The following is a 16,004-nucleotide window of genomic DNA, read 5'->3' on the forward strand; positions in this document are numbered from 1 at the left end:
TGGTCAAACAAGAATAGCCATCAGATCTGTCTGTCTTCTTGCTCATATTTTGAAAGGTCAAACGCTGTAGCGAGAAACTTCAACAATAAGATGAGGGCCATCTTCACCTTATCATCAAATACTTTAATATATTTTTAATCTCTTAAAGTTTAGTCATAGCTATTTTTCAAACATAATTTTCAATAAGTCAAGAGAAGAAAAATGATGGTTTATAGCCATCATATTTGAATGTCTTCTTGTTTGTATTTTGCAATGTCAACGTCATAGCAAGACCTTTATATGTTGAGGCAGTAGGGAGACTAATACCATCGCCAGCCTAGGAAGGAAGGAAGGAGAAAGATAGCCAGCCGCCGTCATGACGACCGCTCTCGCCCAACTCCCCTCGTCTGCAAAAAGGTGAATTCTCTCTCTCTCTCTCTCTCTCTCTGTCTCTCTGTGGCATATATTAATTACCATCATCATATCCATATGCTCTTGTAGTTAATCTCCTTCAATCCATTATTGCATGTATATTACCATCACCATATGCTCTCATAGCTTTATTAGATTAAAACCTCCTACAACATTAAATGTATTCTTATATTTATTTTTGGTTTTAAGTTAAATTTAGCTATTGAAAACCTAAGATGAGTAATGGATAAGGTCCTTTTGCCGATCAATATACTATTGCCATTCATTAAGTCTTTATAGCTGACTTAATATCTAATGATTCCTTGTTTGTCTACCTTAAATTGAGGATTCGAATCTTTAATCTAATAAATTTAATTTAGTTTGAGGTTTTCTAATCTTCTATAAATTTTAGACCGAATACTTCCGATCTTAAGAGTGATATATCTAATCTATTTACCTTATATGATGGTTTAAAATATTATCTTACATATAGTCACATCTTATTATTCTTTCTTTCTTTCTTTCTTACATCTAAAAATATTAGTCTAAATAATGACACATATAACTCACTTTATATATGTAAAATATATTAGTCTCGTGGTGATATATCTAATTTATTTTCCTTAAATTAAGGGTTTAGAATCTTATCTTAATATTTTCTTTTACATCTAAAAATATTAAGCCAGTAATAATATATTTATCTCACTTCAAATTTTTTATACTTAACATATTAATCAGTCAATTATTTTAGATTTAGGATGAGTTCTGAAACCTTATTCTACAAAATAAAACTGTAAAGATTTATAGCTCGAGCGGAAAGTGACAAACCAGTGCTTCTGTTATGGGGTTAGACTTGAAGGGAAGGTTGCAGTGATCACCGGCGGGGCCAGCGGCATCGGAGAGTCCACCGCCAAACTGTTCGTCCGCTACGGCGCCCGAGTCGTCATCGCGGACATCCAAGACGACAAAGGCCGCGCCCTCTGCGACCTTCTCGGCACCGCCGATGCCTGCTACGTGCACTGCGACGTCACCGACGAGTCCGACATGAGGAACGCCGTCGACACCGCCGTCGCCCGTTTCGGGAAGCTCGACATCATGTTCAGTAACGCAGGCACCTTGCGGGAGTTCGGGAAGGGCCTCGCCGACAGCGACAAGGCGGAGTTCGAGCGGGTGATGGCGGTCAACGTGGTGGGGGCGTTCCTGGCGACGAAGCACGCGGCGCGGGTGATGGCGCCGGCTCGCCGGGGGAGCATCGTGATCACGGGGAGCACAGCGTCGGTGCTGGGCGGGGTGGTGCCGCTCTCGTACGTCTGCTCGAAGCACGCGGTGGTGGGGCTGATGAAGAGCGCGGCGGCGGAGCTGGGGGCGCACGGGGTGCGGGTGAACTGCGTGTCACCGCACGGGGTGATGACTCCGCTGATGATGGGCGTGATGGGGATGGATGAGGCGGCGACGGAGGCGTTTGTGGAGAGGTCGGCCAACCTCAAGGGGGTGAAGGCGACGGCGGAGGATGTGGCGGAGGCGGTGGCGTACTTGGGAGGCGACGAGTCGAGGTACGTGAGCGGCGCCAACCTGATGGTGGACGGAGGCTACAGTGTTACCAAGGGATGAGCTTACAGTAGCCACAAAACTATTCCAAAAAAATAATCACCACAAAAGAAAATAAAACATTTCGGAAATAAACATAAAATTAAAAAGCAAGAATGCATGAACTACTATTTATTTCTCATGTCAATTGACTGGTCTTCAAGCTGCATGCTTACGATGAAGAGTATGAGCTCATACATATGTTTAACTAAATTAAAAAAATATTTATAATTTAAGAATTTTTAATAAATAATTTTTATCCTAAACATATTTCATTCTATTTTAAAATAATTTTCTTTTATTTCATTCTTTATCGAAATAATACATAATTATTCACAAATAAAAATACTTTTTCTTTTCCTATATTTATCAATAACTTTACATATCCATCTTAACATACTATTCACCAACAATAATGGTCGGATTTTTTCTTTTTTTACCGGTCTCTCCTAGTGCTCAATATAATTTACCTTAGGAAGAAATATATATATTATATGTAAGTGAAAAGGAAGGAAGAACAGGAAATATATTCTCAAATTTTCCCTTAGCAGAGGATCCACATCACTGAATTGACATCTAACAAGCAGAGAGGATTCATTTGAATTGAGCAAACCAAAACCAAAGATTCCAGTCCTAGTTCTACACAGCCACAGAGAACAGAAAGTGTGTTGCTAAAGAGCTTACCTATGGCTTGGAGTATTTACAATAGCGTTGATGATAAGCATTCAGCATCTCCCCATACATCATGTCAATGAAATCAGTCATCTGTCAAAAACCAGATTACAAACATCATTCAGTAATGAAGAGGACTAAAATTTAGACATTAGACATTTTAAGTCAGCACCACCATATAACCAAGATCTTAGTTTGTGTTGTCGACACAAGCAGACCGTTCATCACGGATCAAGGTTTCTAAAATTGGTCCAACCAACATATACTGATTAGTATTTATCGGTTTGACCATCTACGTGAGCATGGGAGTTGGAACTCTACCGAAGTGAACAATGACTGATGAAGAAAGATAGCATACTTTATACCTATCCATGAGTTTGGAAGAACTCTACCAAAACGAGCAATGACTGATGAAGGTTGCACACAAGATAAAGTCAGAGACCCCAATGGGTTGAATCGAACTTCAGGTTGCAAAACTAAGGATACTAGAGAGTCAGTGCAGTACAATATAGGAAGTTGTGACACATCTCACAGGGCAGGCTCTGCACGCTAGAGCAAGCAACACCTGAAGACCCACCACAAAACAGCTCAAAAACTTTATACGTGACTCGAAGAATACTTCGTAGCATCGAGACCCAACTCCAAATAGATAATGGGTCAGTCAAGACCATGTACCCAAATGATGACACGAAACTTTGGTGGAGGATTCTAATGGGACGAAGTCCAACAAGGTCAATACCACATCAACACCAACTGCAAACTCAATTCCCGTCGGAGACCAGTGAGTTCATCACAAGATGGAAGTTGAGGCAACTCAATATATTTCCAAGTGGTTCTCGACGCTGATGTTAGACATCCTATTCATGTTCAAAAAGGATAAACTCCTTTGATCTTTAGTGTCCTTGGTGGCTTAAAAGCCATCGGGCAACAAGAGTTTCACCGACAGAATATCCATGAATTGGCTGATACAATCGCAATGACAGAACAACTCAAATTTTTTGTCTAAGGAAGCATGCTTTGGGGAGCTGACCACCAGACCTTCCAAAGGGAAGGACGTTGCTCGTGAACCGAAACCAAAGAGCTCACAATTTCAAAAGCAAAGTCCCCACATCCAGCAGATGTTTTCTGTACAAAGGCCCACACATGGAGAGGAAGTGCCCTCAGAGAAAGCTCTCAATTTCCTCTCGCCATCCTTCCAACCACCCAAGGTAACCAAAGAAAAGGCAGTCTCCACAAGCTCCGATGACTTAGAATCAAGCAGCGATGGCGAGGCATCATAAGGAGCCTGCATTGGAGCCATGCATCTATTGAATGCATTGCAGCGTCAAGTGGAAGAGATATTTGAGAAAACAACTTAACAAGGGGTAGGACAGGACGATCGAAGGGATTTTACCAGGGGGAGTGGGAGGACCAGAAAAAGAGAAAGGGCTGTAGGAAGAGAGGTAGTCAAAGAAAAGGGACAATCAGAGAAAAAGGGGCAACATGCAGAAGGAAAGTCTAAATCATTTTGAATATATTATTGAATCTGACGAGTTCTATTTCTATCAATCAGTTCATACAGTCCTCCAAGAACCAGCCAAGTCAGTTGATCCACATTGAATGTGGTAAAGATGCAAAGTTGTTATATTAGTGCTTGAAGATCAGCGAAGTTAGCATTGACTGAAAGAAATGAGAGAAGTAACGGAGAGTCTCATCAGTGGCTTCCATGGTTATGGCAGCCACACGCACAATGACAAGGGCACAAAAGCACTCGACATGAAATCGGTTCAGTTAGCTACAGATGCTCAGATTGCTACCAACTCATTATTGGTTATAATTTATCACCAGTTGAAAGAAATGAAATTGTTTGGTATGAATCAGCTTGTTTCTAAGTTGTTAACCAGTCCAAAAATAGCCTTCGCTTATCAGCAGAAAATGGATCAGAGAATACATGACTAGTTGATTTCTATGTCGTGTTGTTGTTTGTTGGTTATGAGCTCAAGCTTCAAATGAACATGTCCAAGTAAATCAAAGAACAGAATTAAAACAAATATTGATTCAGGAGAATTGGGCTGACCTGAAAGTTGATAGCAAAATAGTTGCTGATTGCTCTCTACAAACTCGAGTCCGAACTCGTCCCATAAACCTGCCATATGGAACACTTGAAATGATCATTTGAATTTATAGACCGAAGCTTGAACTATAATCATTCAGAATAGGCCATTCAATCTGAAATGCCAAGTTAAAGCTATGCTACAATCATGAATCTGTCGACATGATACACTAATTATGAATTCATTCAGTATGAGACCTCTCCACTAGAAGCTAAACAAAACTATACAGAATAAAAAGAAAAAGAAAACTGAAGCTCCGCTCAAACTAGATAGACATCATTTCAAACATATCTAATCTAATTGAATCCTGAATGCTCAACTATATCCAGAACCCATTTAAGGTCACATCAGTGGGACCATTTTAGATCCCTATCCAACCTAAACATTTAACCAGTCCAAGTAAACTGAACAACAATAACACAGTATTACATTCCAACAAGCTCAACTATATCTGGAACTAAAATCTGTCAAGAAACAACATTCAAGAATGTACAATGATCTGGGATGCCTTCCATAGACCTATAACAGATTCAACAAGAAAAAAAAGCCTCCACAATCACATAGATTAGCTGAAAACTAATAAATAATTATATAACATGCATTCAATGGGAAACTAAGCATGTAAGTCCACAACCATTAATTAAAACAACCATTCAACTATTCAAGCATTAGATACAAGTTGAGAAAAATAAAAAGAAAAAAAGGTCCAACAAGTACAGATCATATAACATGGCAAGGTATATGCTTTACACATTAGAAGTTCATGGTCAAACACATAAAAACCTACAAGAAGTACAACACTGTGGTACCGCCCATACCAGTCCCCTTATCGGACTGGTATGTAACGCCCATACTGAGCGGTATACTGTGGTACGATGAACCTTGGTCTCATCAGTAACTTCTCCTTGCATCTGTGTACCTTCAGGGTAGCATAGTGGGACTTTGACACTGCATCTGGGGAGACCTAGGATGTAGAAGATCATAACATGAGTGATTCAGCAGATTTGGATTCCTATATATCCACTCATGAGGTACTTCATCAAACGATTTATATAAGATCCATCCGACAAAAAGATAGAGCAACATAATATGAAGAGTTGTCTCATATGTTGGCAGACAAGATTCTTACCGGTATTAATATGATGGCAGTGTTCTCTGCACTGTTTGCATTAGTGTCACTTCTTTCCAACTTCATCAAGACACTCGAGAGTGTAGGTGTCAGCTTGACCCCAGATCAATTTTTGCCCAGTCTTCTTCATAACCTTTGGTACCACTTCTAAAGCATAAGAATTTTGGGATGGTGAAATATAGGTCCATAAATTCCTCCCATCATAACCTGCACATACTACTAATAAATGCACATGCACAAGTACATGGCAGTCACTATGTGAGGTATTTCTTCTCAGCATTTGCCACCCATCCTTTTTGAATCCAATTGCTTCTACCTTGAAATCTCCAATTCTGAGAACTGTATACTATTCAAGGCCCTACAAAACAAAAATGTATTCATCATTGACATACTGCTCACTGATCAACTAAAAATAACATGAAATATCTTACTCTGCTTTTGGTTTCGATGTGGTTGGTAGCGTATAATGGCAAATTTCCCCACCATCTCCTAGCTACTTCACATCAATCTTAACCTGGAATCCCTGACATTGATTTCCACAATTTGAATGGATTATAATCTTTGGCTCCATCCAAATGTGGAAACTGATACCGATAGAAATTACCTAAACCACTTTCACCCCCAGCTACAAGTATCTCAAAGACTCAATGACATCGAAGTCATCTACAACACAAGATTTTGATAAATGGTTTCAGATTACAGTCATGTTACAGTTCCACAACAAGGATGGAATCAAAATGAATATGGCCTTGCAAATCTTTGCTGCCCTTTGTATACAAACTGCCAATTTTTCCTTACAAGGAGAAGAAGTAGACAAATTGCAAACTGGTAATGAAGCTAAAACAAGATGAAAGAATGAGACTGAAATGCAAGATGAAGCAAAGGTCTTTTTACCCAGTCATTCCCATCAAACTAAGCAAACCATTGTCCAGATATATGTGATAGAAATATTCTGATTCCCGTAGGAAAAGAAATCCTTACTGCATCAATCAAGAAACCCTGTCTGCCTAAAGACAGCATCACGTACGCGCCGTAGATCCCTTCCTTTGAGCGTCCTACCGGCCCCTTCGAGCACAGAGAAGGTCGTCATAGGCGACTCCCTGCCAAAAGTCCGCGCCACGATCTCGTGAGGCGGCATGATCTCGTGCCCATCCCCATCGTCGGCACCATCTGTGGCCTCCATCTCGAACCTCCTTGCCCTTCGTGGGACCACCGGGACGTTGACCGGGAGCGACTGCGCCAGGTGGTGCGTCCTCCCGGCCGGCACAGAGAGCGAGCACTCCGGCTTCGGCTTCGGGATCGCCGAGATCATCCGCGCAGCGGTGGTGGAGGAGGAGGAAGAGGACGGGGTGCTGGAAGCGGAGGAGGACGCGGAGGAGATCGAGGGCTTCCGCTGGAGGAGAGGGGCGGGGGAGGCAGCGGCGGGGGCAGGGGAGCCGTCCTCCGGCAGGGCCGCAAGGATCCCGAAGCTCCGGTCGAGAGGGCGGCGGAGAGCGGCGCGGTCGGAGGGCGGGAGGAAATGGGTGCGGCTAGGGTTCGCGGTCACGGCGGGCCGGGGGGCCGCGTCGTCGGGGGCGAAGGTCCAGAGGACTTCGGCCTCGTGGAGCTCGACGCCAGTGGTGGGATTGGAGTCGTCGGGAGGCGGCGGGGAGAAGAGGGCGAGGAATCGTTCGGAGCTGGGAGATCGGTGGTGTCGGAAACTCTCCATGGAACAAAGGGTTTGGGAGCGAGGGAAGGCGGCGGAATACGGCGAGATAGGCGAACGAATTGGCGTCGTCCTTCAGGGCCTTGTTAGGCACCGATTGATCGATTACGCCGCCAACACAGCTGCTTGGAGAGCGATCGCAGCCGTGGAAACGTGACCCAATGGGTGCGGTTTCATACTCTTTAATTAATTTGTGAAGGACGAAACCTAATACGTATCCAAATTCATACAGGATTCTTTTTCCTGCGCCTGCACCGCACAACCTCAACAGCAAACGATACTGCCAGATTTGGTGACAACTAGTTGAAACCACGTGGCATGAGCATTTATATCTATTTTAGGGGAAAGAATGCAGCTTCTATCAATAAATAAACATATACATATGCATTTCTCTATATTAATGCTTTTATTATTAATTTATCTAAAGGCAATAGCATGGTGAGAATTTTTATAAGGCATGGTTAAAATAATGATATTTAAACCACCATGAGAGACGAGAGGCATCATACACACAAGTTGCATATATTAATTACATTACCAATCTCTCTCCCAACAGAGATGTGAAGCCACCTGAGACGAGAAATCAGAGTCCAAACTATTTCCGACGAATTCGTAAAGCAACTAAAAAGGGAGGTTGATTTCCTAGTTTTATAGAATACCAAATCGTTTATCTTGTAAAGCATACATCGTCACCAAGACCTTAACTATTCTTTCACATCAATGTCAATGCCAATGTTACAAGTGCAAAAGCGTGGGGTCCAAGACAAACCCCCCCTCCAGCTCTGAAGTTTCATCTTTAGCCAAATAAGATTACTGCACATAGAATGAGTAAAGATGGAGAGACGTGCAGACGGGCCTGTCTGCTTCACGTTTCTCCACTCCGTGAGAGTGGACCATTATAGTGTCAATTCCGCTGGGCAAGCGGGGAGCGTGGTATGAGAGATGGTTTGGACTCCTTCGATGACTCATAAGGATGGTTTTCTCGGAAGTCCTCGAGTAGAGTTTCCATTGGCATGGCTCGAAGACATTCAATCATCCCCTTGCTTGGTACATCCGGTTCAGATCTTACAGGAGTTTCCCCGGTAGGCTCATAATCCTGCAATGCCGAGCGATGGTGAAACTCATGTTCTTCCTGTAACTTTGATCGATAGAAAAAGATGGGAACTAACCGTGAAATTGTGTTGGAAGGTGTTCTCGGCCTGCTTGTTGATTTCGGCAGCCTGGACTGCGTGCTCTTCCTGCAGTTCCCGAATGGCCATGGCATGGGTTTCCACTGCCACCGTCACTTCTTGTGCACACTTCCGGTCGTGCTCCATTGCACCTGATCCAGGTCGATTTTAGGCGATCCAGCAGTAAACAGATGATTGCAAGTGGAAGCAGGAACAGTACCTTCACAGTACTGAATGATGTCTGCGCTGCTCTTTGCAGCAGCATCAGCCGCTGCATCTCGTGCTGAAGCCACATCAACATCGTGTTGTTCATTAACGTCAATGGCAGTCCTGCCATCAATTCCTCGTTTGTGAGACAACGATATATACAAACTTATCAAGTAAAAATGAAAGGTTTACCTTATGTGGACATCCATTTCAGCAGCATGTTTGCTGCTTAGTTCGTTGACAGATGCATGTGTCTTCTTCCACTGCTGTGAAGCTACATCAACGATGCTTACGCTGAAAAGTTGTGTACAAATGGTGAGTATTAGAAATGAAAAATCTATGCGAGATTTAGTGGTTCACAATAAAGAGCAGGCGCTTGGAGCCAACCATTGCTGTAGCTCAAGCTCCATACGACAATGTTTTGCTGCAGAAAAGTTGGATCCATCCGTAAAATCATGTTCTGCTTGTTTGTAGAACTCTTCCCACTTCCTCTTGGCATCACTGTTGACGACATCCAACATTGATGTTAGCTTTTCTGCGGTTTCCTTGTTCTCTAAAGCAGCTTCTTCCAAAGTGGCAAGTCTCACATCCACCTGAACCATAAATCATTCGCAGGTTATGCTTGAAAGAAAACATCAGAATGTATATCAGTGTGACATTAGGACAAACCAACTCTTTTTGGCGACGCATATGACTAGACACTAAATTAGTTATCTCTGATAAAAGCTTGTCCTGTTCAACCTTGGATTGCTCCTGTTTGTAACAATTTCAATTAGACCATTGAAAAATGTATTAAATCTACATAACTATATTTGATCGTTCCAAAAAAATTAGACCTCATAAGCCTTTTGAAATTCACCAATGCACTTCGCATGAGCTTCATGAACACGACTTGAGTGGGCGTGAAGCTTTTTTTTCTCTTCTCCAAACTTCTCAAGTAGCTCATGAATGAATTGAGAGAATTCTTTCACACGGATTAAACTAGTATTGAATCTCTGCAATAAATGAGAATCAGCTTAACTACACATTCAATTAGATGAGTAAACATACACTTTGACGGTATGATTGAAAGTTTTGTAGGACAAGTAACCAACAGACCTCACGAAGTTCATGGGTAAAATGTGCAATCTCTCCACGATGTTCTGACAATTTTTTTTCCAAGTCACAAAAAATTTGATCTGCTTCACCCTCACCAAGAGCTAGCAACTGATCTCACAAGTAAACAACCCAAGTGGATGGTAAACTAAGTGAAGCGTAAAAGAAGCTGAAGATGTGATATAAAACTAATGCGATCTATCTACTCACTTGATCAAAAGAGCAGCAGTTGGCAGAAATCATAGATGACATCTCTTCTAGGCCAGCAGTGCTACCTGCTTTATGCAGACGCACAACATTCTGCACAGCTTCTATATGCGATAAAAACAATGATTTTGAAGCAAGTACTTTCTTCCTCAGTTCTAGTGCTGCCTAAATCATGAACATTCAATTAGAGCATAAGTTGATAAAAATCCATATTAACTAACGAGTCAAAAACCATTTGATTAAACATGCCTCCCAAGATAGCTACCTTATCATGAAAATCAAGGCAAGATTGATATAGCTTCTCAACAGTCTGAAGATACTCATTTTGTTGTTTTGTGGATAAAGTAATGGTATTGCAAAGTACTCCAATTTTTCCTGCCAGCTCAGCTTGAAAATTGTTCACAACAGACCTATTGGTAGCATTCAGTTTGTCTTCTCTAGCTGCAATAATATATTTCAGCAGAAAAAATACTGTCATATAGCAACCTTACCACCACAGATCAAAAACAACAAATATCATTAAACTTACCTATTTTAGAATACAGTGAGGCATTATCCTGAACAGATTTTTCCAAATCAGATCTAAGGACAGAAGCTTGATGTGCCAGTGCATTTTCTGTTTTAGATGTGTTGGATATTAGCATATTGTGATAGTTTTCACAGAAAAGGAGATTCAAAGTCATTAAGGACCTGCTTTCCTCTGCTGTAATATAATATAATCTTTCTCCGTAAGAGCATATTTTGTTTGCTTGAGTTCTTCAGTTGCACTAGCTAGTAATTTGCTTGTGTGCTCCAATTGTTTCTGCATATAGTAACAGTGAATGGATAAAGGCAATTCAATGAAAAGCACAAAAAGATTTGTTGTGCACCTCTGTGGCAAGGAGCTTCTGATTCGACTCAACAGAGTGCTCAAGCTCAGCATCATACTTTCCTTGCAGATCATCAAGTCGCTGCCAATAAGAATGGCATGTTATGAAGTAGATACTAAATCAGAAAGTATGCAAGCCTTATGTATATTACTAAGTTCAGTAGAACCATCAATCTTCCTCACCTTTTGACCAGTTTCTATCACAACACTCATCTGTTCGATTTGTTCTGCCATTGCCTTCATGAAACAAAAGGAATAGGAATCCAGTAAATATTTGTTGCATAATATCAACAGAAATTTTGAACAGTATGAAAGTTTCAGCCTCACAAACTATGGATAAATTGAGAGTACAATCATAAACATAGTGAATTCCAAAATTTCAAATTGTAGCCTACCCATGCCCAAATATGTTGTCTAAATGGAACTGCAAAATGCAAAATATTGATTATAGTTCTTTCACTTAAAGAGGTATATTATCAAAAATGAACAAAGGTATAAAAGAGACAAGATGCTCCATAAATACAAGTCAAAATTTGCATACATCACAGAAAATGTAACAAAACTTGTACCTTTCTTTCACTCTCCTCCTGGTAGTATCTTTCTTTTGGTATATAAACTCCAACTTTTTCACGAGCAGCATATACCTCTAAAACAAGAACTTCATTAGTTTAGCTATCCGAAAAATAAGACATTGAGTTGTTCAGAAATTTATGGGTATTTTTACCAGCTTTAAGTCGATCAATTTCCCCATAGAGGTCTTTTATCAGAGTTGATTTCATCAATTTTTGGTTTACCTGCAATTAATTAAAACAAACTCAGCTTCATAAGAATCTGAGTAGGTTTAAGACATACTATAATGCCTCATCAATAATCTCAACAATAAAAAAAAATTCACAAACCATATCAGAATTTATATACTGTCAAAGTATACATATTTGACATAGTCTTTATGCTTTTAAATTGATTTAGGTGTTAGGAATTAGGTACTAGCTAGAATATTTTCATATAAAAGCTTATTATGATCAAGCCCAACATATAATGTTGTCTAAAATTAAATTTGAAATTAAATTTTAAAAAAGGAAAAAAGGAACAATTATTTGCATGAGCTATTCAATTGTATTGTGCTTAATATCATTTACATTTGCTATTCTGAAACAATCAGTCTTTTGACAAGTACAATCAACAAAACCTCACTAAATAACACAAGAAAGTAACAAAGAGATAGCTAGAAGTAACTTTTTGCTGAAGTAGCAAAAAAAAAGGTAACACTACCAGAACAGACAAATAACTGTCACAAATTTCTTCCAAATGAATATAGTTTTCCATAAACAAGACAAAACATTTCCTAGCTAAAAGATATTCAACAACTTAAGATTAGTACTGTAAACATCTAGAAGATATATAGCTATAGAAATGATTTTTAGTTTAGTATCAGGCATACAGCAAATCAAGTGTAAATCAAAGTTTGTGGCTTTTGTCCAGTACATGTGGTTTCAAAAGTTCGTGTAATGAAAGTGATGTAAGTCATATATGTCTATACAAATAATCTATGGCTCAAATATCAATGAGTGAAACAGGAAAAGACGGAGGAATGAACCTTAGATTTGCAAGATAACTAATTCTGAATAAAAAGACAGAAAGATGATAATACATCAAATATCACCAGGATGTAGGAAAATATGAATAGTACATCACCTCAGGCCTGTTCTTTATGTTCTTTGCCCTGTGAGCATAATCCAAGGTACTGAGTGTTTCCTCAAGGCAGTGTACAGATGGTGAAACTGTTGCTATTATGCATGTCTTAGTCCTCCCACCCAATGAGTCACGAAGCAACCTTGTAAGTTTGCTGTCCCTGAACATCCAAAATGCAACTTAGTCAAACAAGCAAAACAAATAAAAGGAAAAGAATCCAAAGATTCAAAGATGTATAGGACTGGTTCCAAGTGCAAACCTGTAGGGAATATGTCCAAGATGTTCAACTAGTGCAGTAATAACACGGCCTAGAGTAAGTAAGCTTTTGTTAATCTCACCAGCTTCTCTTGCACGACCCTTTTCTCAAGGAAAGAAAAATAGTAAGAACAGTATAAGGAAAAGCTTACAATTGAATAATTCAATGGAAAAGAACACAAACAAATATAAGAAACTGCCAACTGATCATTACACATCACATCATTCTTCCATAAGAAACAAAGAAGAAAACTATACATCTCTAGCTCCCGAACGAGAAATGTTCTCAGATCCAGCTAGGTCCACTAGATTCAGTTTGCCGCATTTGATTAGCTCTTCACCTTCTGGAGTGGCCTCTTTGATGTGAATGGTAATAGAAAATAGAGAATGTGACCGACTGAATATGAAAAATACAATGAAAAGTAAGAAGAGGGGAGAAAACCAAAACAGATAACATTTTATAGAAAAAGAGAAACATCACCTAGATTGTTTATTTAGCAAGGTCTCTGCAGTGCGCCGTTTAGCAGAACCTCTTTCTAGGAGAGAGAAGATCTCATCTGCACTTGTTACTATTTCTTCCTCTAAACCCCTTACAAGCACACCACCTTTGCCATCTTCCATCAGAGGTAATGGCTTTTTCTGCTTATCCTCCAAAGTAATTTTCGATAGCTCTTCAGGAGCAAGCAAATCAGTGATTTCCTCATTATACAATTCCAAAAAAGTAACCTTCACACTGTACTCTGCATTTTGGCTCTCTAATGTATCAAATATTTGTTTGACAGCTCTAGGAATGACACCTGCATCCGCAGGTAACTGACCTTTTGGTCCACTCTGAAAGTATGAAACTCAGCAGTTTATCAAAGTAGAAATCTAAAAATGTTACAAGTTCCACAAATTTGGCTTCAAAAAGAAGATTTGATATCCTTTACAATTGAAGATGAAACTTACTTTAGCCTTTCTACATTCACCTTCCATAGTATATGTTTTCCCGGTGCCTGTTTGGCCATAGGCAAATATAGTGCAATTAAATCCCTCTAAGACCTCATTCACGATTGGAACTACAGCTTGGTCATACAGATCCCTTTGCTTTGCTGAGGGACCAAACACCTGAGAGAAAAAAATGGCCTACTCAAAACAAGACATGATGTAGTTGAAGAGTAACAAGCATCATAAAGCTACAAAGTACAACGTACAAATTAAGGCGAGCATTTTCAAGCTAACCATGAATTGCTTAAAATTACCTAAAATTTCATTTTTATCACTCAGCAATCCATTTGTTTTAGGCCAAAGAACACATAAGGGCATCCAACTATCAAATGAAGGAAAACATCTCAATTTTTGAATTTTTAAAATAATTTACCACCTCCAACTAAAAATTGAAAGCCTTCAGCCACCAGAATTACTTGAAAAGCAATGGATGACCTATGTATTATGATAAACCTTGAAACAGAAAACAACTGATGGCCATAATTACCTGAGAATCAATTCGTATGTGTCGTTAATGGGGCCAGTGAGCAAATGTTTGTCTTACAAGATGAACTTATGTCTATTGCTGATGCTAGGATGACTCCAACTGAGGGATCATTTTAGACACCCAATTTGTGCACCTTTGTTGTACATAACCAAAATAAGATGCAATGTTCAACTTATTTGAACGATGTCAAATATTATGACAAGAAATGACAAAAATCTTTAAGAAAATATAAACAAACGGGCAGATCAACCAAGATTACTTGTGTCACTTCACAAGTTGAAAGGTCCTCAGATATCAGATGAAAATTTGGAACCACAGACTAAATCGCACCTTATCAAATGTGAAAACGCGATCGAACTGCTTCCCCGCTATGGTCTGCGTGACGGAGACCTCCCTCTGATAGTCGTTGCAGGTCACAACCTGCGGCGCGTTGTTCCGCAGCTCGTCCTCGTTGAACGGCCTGCAGGCAGATCAGCACGACAAAAAGAAGGAAAACCGCTAAACAACCAACGAAAGAACCCTAAAACCACCCACAAGTGAAATCACTCAAGCCATGCCGCCGATGCAGGCCCACATTGGTCACAGAAGCGTAAACCCTAACCCACATTTAGCAGATCGGAGGGCAAAAAAGGGGGTGTGTCGCTGCCGTACCTGCAGCGGAGGAGGACCTGAACGTTGACGGCCTTCTCTTTGTCATGGCGAGATCCCATCTCTGGAAGACTACCGAGAGAGAGATCGAAGCGTCGTTAATGGCGACGCGAGATGGGGGAAAGGATGTGAGGGAGACGCTCGCTCGCTCGCTCTCTTTATCGGGGATTAGTATAAGATGGCTTTTGTTGATTTGGTTTGGGGGAAGGGCGGGATTCAAAATGGCGTTCAAAATTTCATCACACTCGATGGAACCACGAGAAGCATCAGCCGTAGGATCCAGCGATGGAGACAGATCTAATGGCCGAGATCGTGAGAGGAGCGCCCCTGTTTGGTCCGTGCGGTTCGAGCTTAACCTTATCGCGCCTCGGCTTCGTGCGGTTTACGAGCTTGGGCAACTCTGGTTCCGTCTTGTTAATCATGACCGTCGGATCATACATGGACGGTGATCACAACTAGCGAATCCGCTCTCGACCCGGATCCGCTCGAACTCGATCCGAACCGATAAGATTTTTTTAATTCCATTTTTCGTCATAAAATATTATTATTAGTTGGAGTAGGGACGACATGCGATTGAGTTTTTGTCCGAGGGGCTCACACATTCATCGAATCATTTTGGATATTCAAGCATACCTCACACACTTAAATTAGATTAATTATTTTTGTTAATAATACATATGAGACAACTGTAGAAAGGAATTAGATACTTAAACGGAATATGTAACGAGTATAAATATTCGAGTAATTTATTTGATTTACATATGGGAACAGTGCATGTGGTCACACCTAATTTAAATTTTAACTTTTATTAAA

General features: G+C 40.4%; 3 protein-coding genes across 3 annotated transcripts; 1 reads left to right on the top strand and 2 right to left on the bottom strand.

Moving 5' to 3' along the window:
- The first annotated feature begins 86 nt into the window (after window positions 1-86).
- On the top strand, window positions 87-2,159 carry LOC135596246 (momilactone A synthase-like). The gene is made up of 2 exons (XM_065088280.1): window positions 87-396; window positions 1,242-2,159. The coding sequence occupies exons 1-2, from the start codon at window positions 356-358 to the stop codon at window positions 1,999-2,001; spliced, it is 801 nt and encodes a 266-aa protein (XP_064944352.1). The 5' UTR covers window positions 87-355; the 3' UTR covers window positions 2,002-2,159.
- On the bottom strand, window positions 1,824-7,853 carry LOC135596254 (protein S40-7-like). Its single transcript, XM_065088296.1, has 4 exons — window positions 6,853-7,853; window positions 4,706-4,774; window positions 2,662-2,742; window positions 1,824-1,962 (listed from the first exon to the last, which is right to left on the bottom strand). The coding sequence occupies exon 1, from the start codon at window positions 7,577-7,579 to the stop codon at window positions 6,857-6,859; it is 723 nt and encodes a 240-aa protein (XP_064944368.1). The 5' UTR covers window positions 7,580-7,853; the 3' UTR covers window positions 1,824-1,962; window positions 2,662-2,742; window positions 4,706-4,774; window positions 6,853-6,856.
- A 261-nt stretch (window positions 7,854-8,114) lies between these two features.
- Window positions 8,115-15,340, bottom strand: LOC135596243 (kinesin-like protein KIN-5C). The gene is made up of 23 exons (XM_065088271.1): window positions 15,195-15,340; window positions 14,874-15,003; window positions 14,018-14,176; window positions 13,551-13,900; window positions 13,328-13,466; window positions 13,074-13,171; window positions 12,818-12,974; window positions 11,847-11,916; window positions 11,692-11,768; window positions 11,306-11,359; window positions 11,124-11,204; window positions 10,945-11,056; window positions 10,784-10,870; window positions 10,520-10,695; window positions 10,258-10,419; window positions 10,051-10,158; window positions 9,789-9,947; window positions 9,622-9,705; window positions 9,340-9,545; window positions 9,145-9,246; window positions 8,966-9,075; window positions 8,746-8,897; window positions 8,115-8,672 (listed from the first exon to the last, which is right to left on the bottom strand). The coding sequence occupies exons 1-23, from the start codon at window positions 15,251-15,253 to the stop codon at window positions 8,481-8,483; spliced, it is 3,024 nt and encodes a 1,007-aa protein (XP_064944343.1). The 5' UTR covers window positions 15,254-15,340; the 3' UTR covers window positions 8,115-8,480.
- Window positions 15,341-16,004: the final 664 nt, after the last annotated feature.

The sequence above is a fragment of the Musa acuminata genome, chromosome BXJ1-2 (assembly GCF_036884655.1).
Source record: "Musa acuminata AAA Group cultivar baxijiao chromosome BXJ1-2, Cavendish_Baxijiao_AAA, whole genome shotgun sequence".
Classification (NCBI taxonomy): domain Eukaryota; kingdom Viridiplantae; phylum Streptophyta; class Magnoliopsida; order Zingiberales; family Musaceae; genus Musa; species Musa acuminata.

Bases quoted from the DNA above. Each gene is read 5' to 3' on its own strand.
- LOC135596254 (XM_065088296.1), bottom strand. From the start codon at position 7,579: ATGGAGAGTTTCCGACACCACCGATCTCCCAGCTCCGAACGATTCCTC.
- LOC135596246 (XM_065088280.1), top strand. From the start codon at position 356: ATGACGACCGCTCTCGCCCAACTCCCCTCGTCTGCAAAAAG. The intron at 397-1,241 runs GTGAATTCTCTC...TTATGGGGTTAG, and splicing joins CTCCCCTCGTCTGCAAAAAG to ACTTGAAGGGAAGGTTGCAG.
- LOC135596243 (XM_065088271.1), bottom strand. From the start codon at position 15,253: ATGGGATCTCGCCATGACAAAGAGAAGGCCGTCAACGTTCAGGTCCTC. The intron at 13,467-13,550 runs GTGATGTTTCTC...TTTCATATTCAG, and splicing joins TTGCTAAATAAACAATCTAG to TCGGTCACATTCTCTATTTT. The intron at 10,420-10,519 runs GTAGCTATCTTG...TTCATGATTTAG, and splicing joins GCCTTGATTTTCATGATAAG to GCAGCACTAGAACTGAGGAA.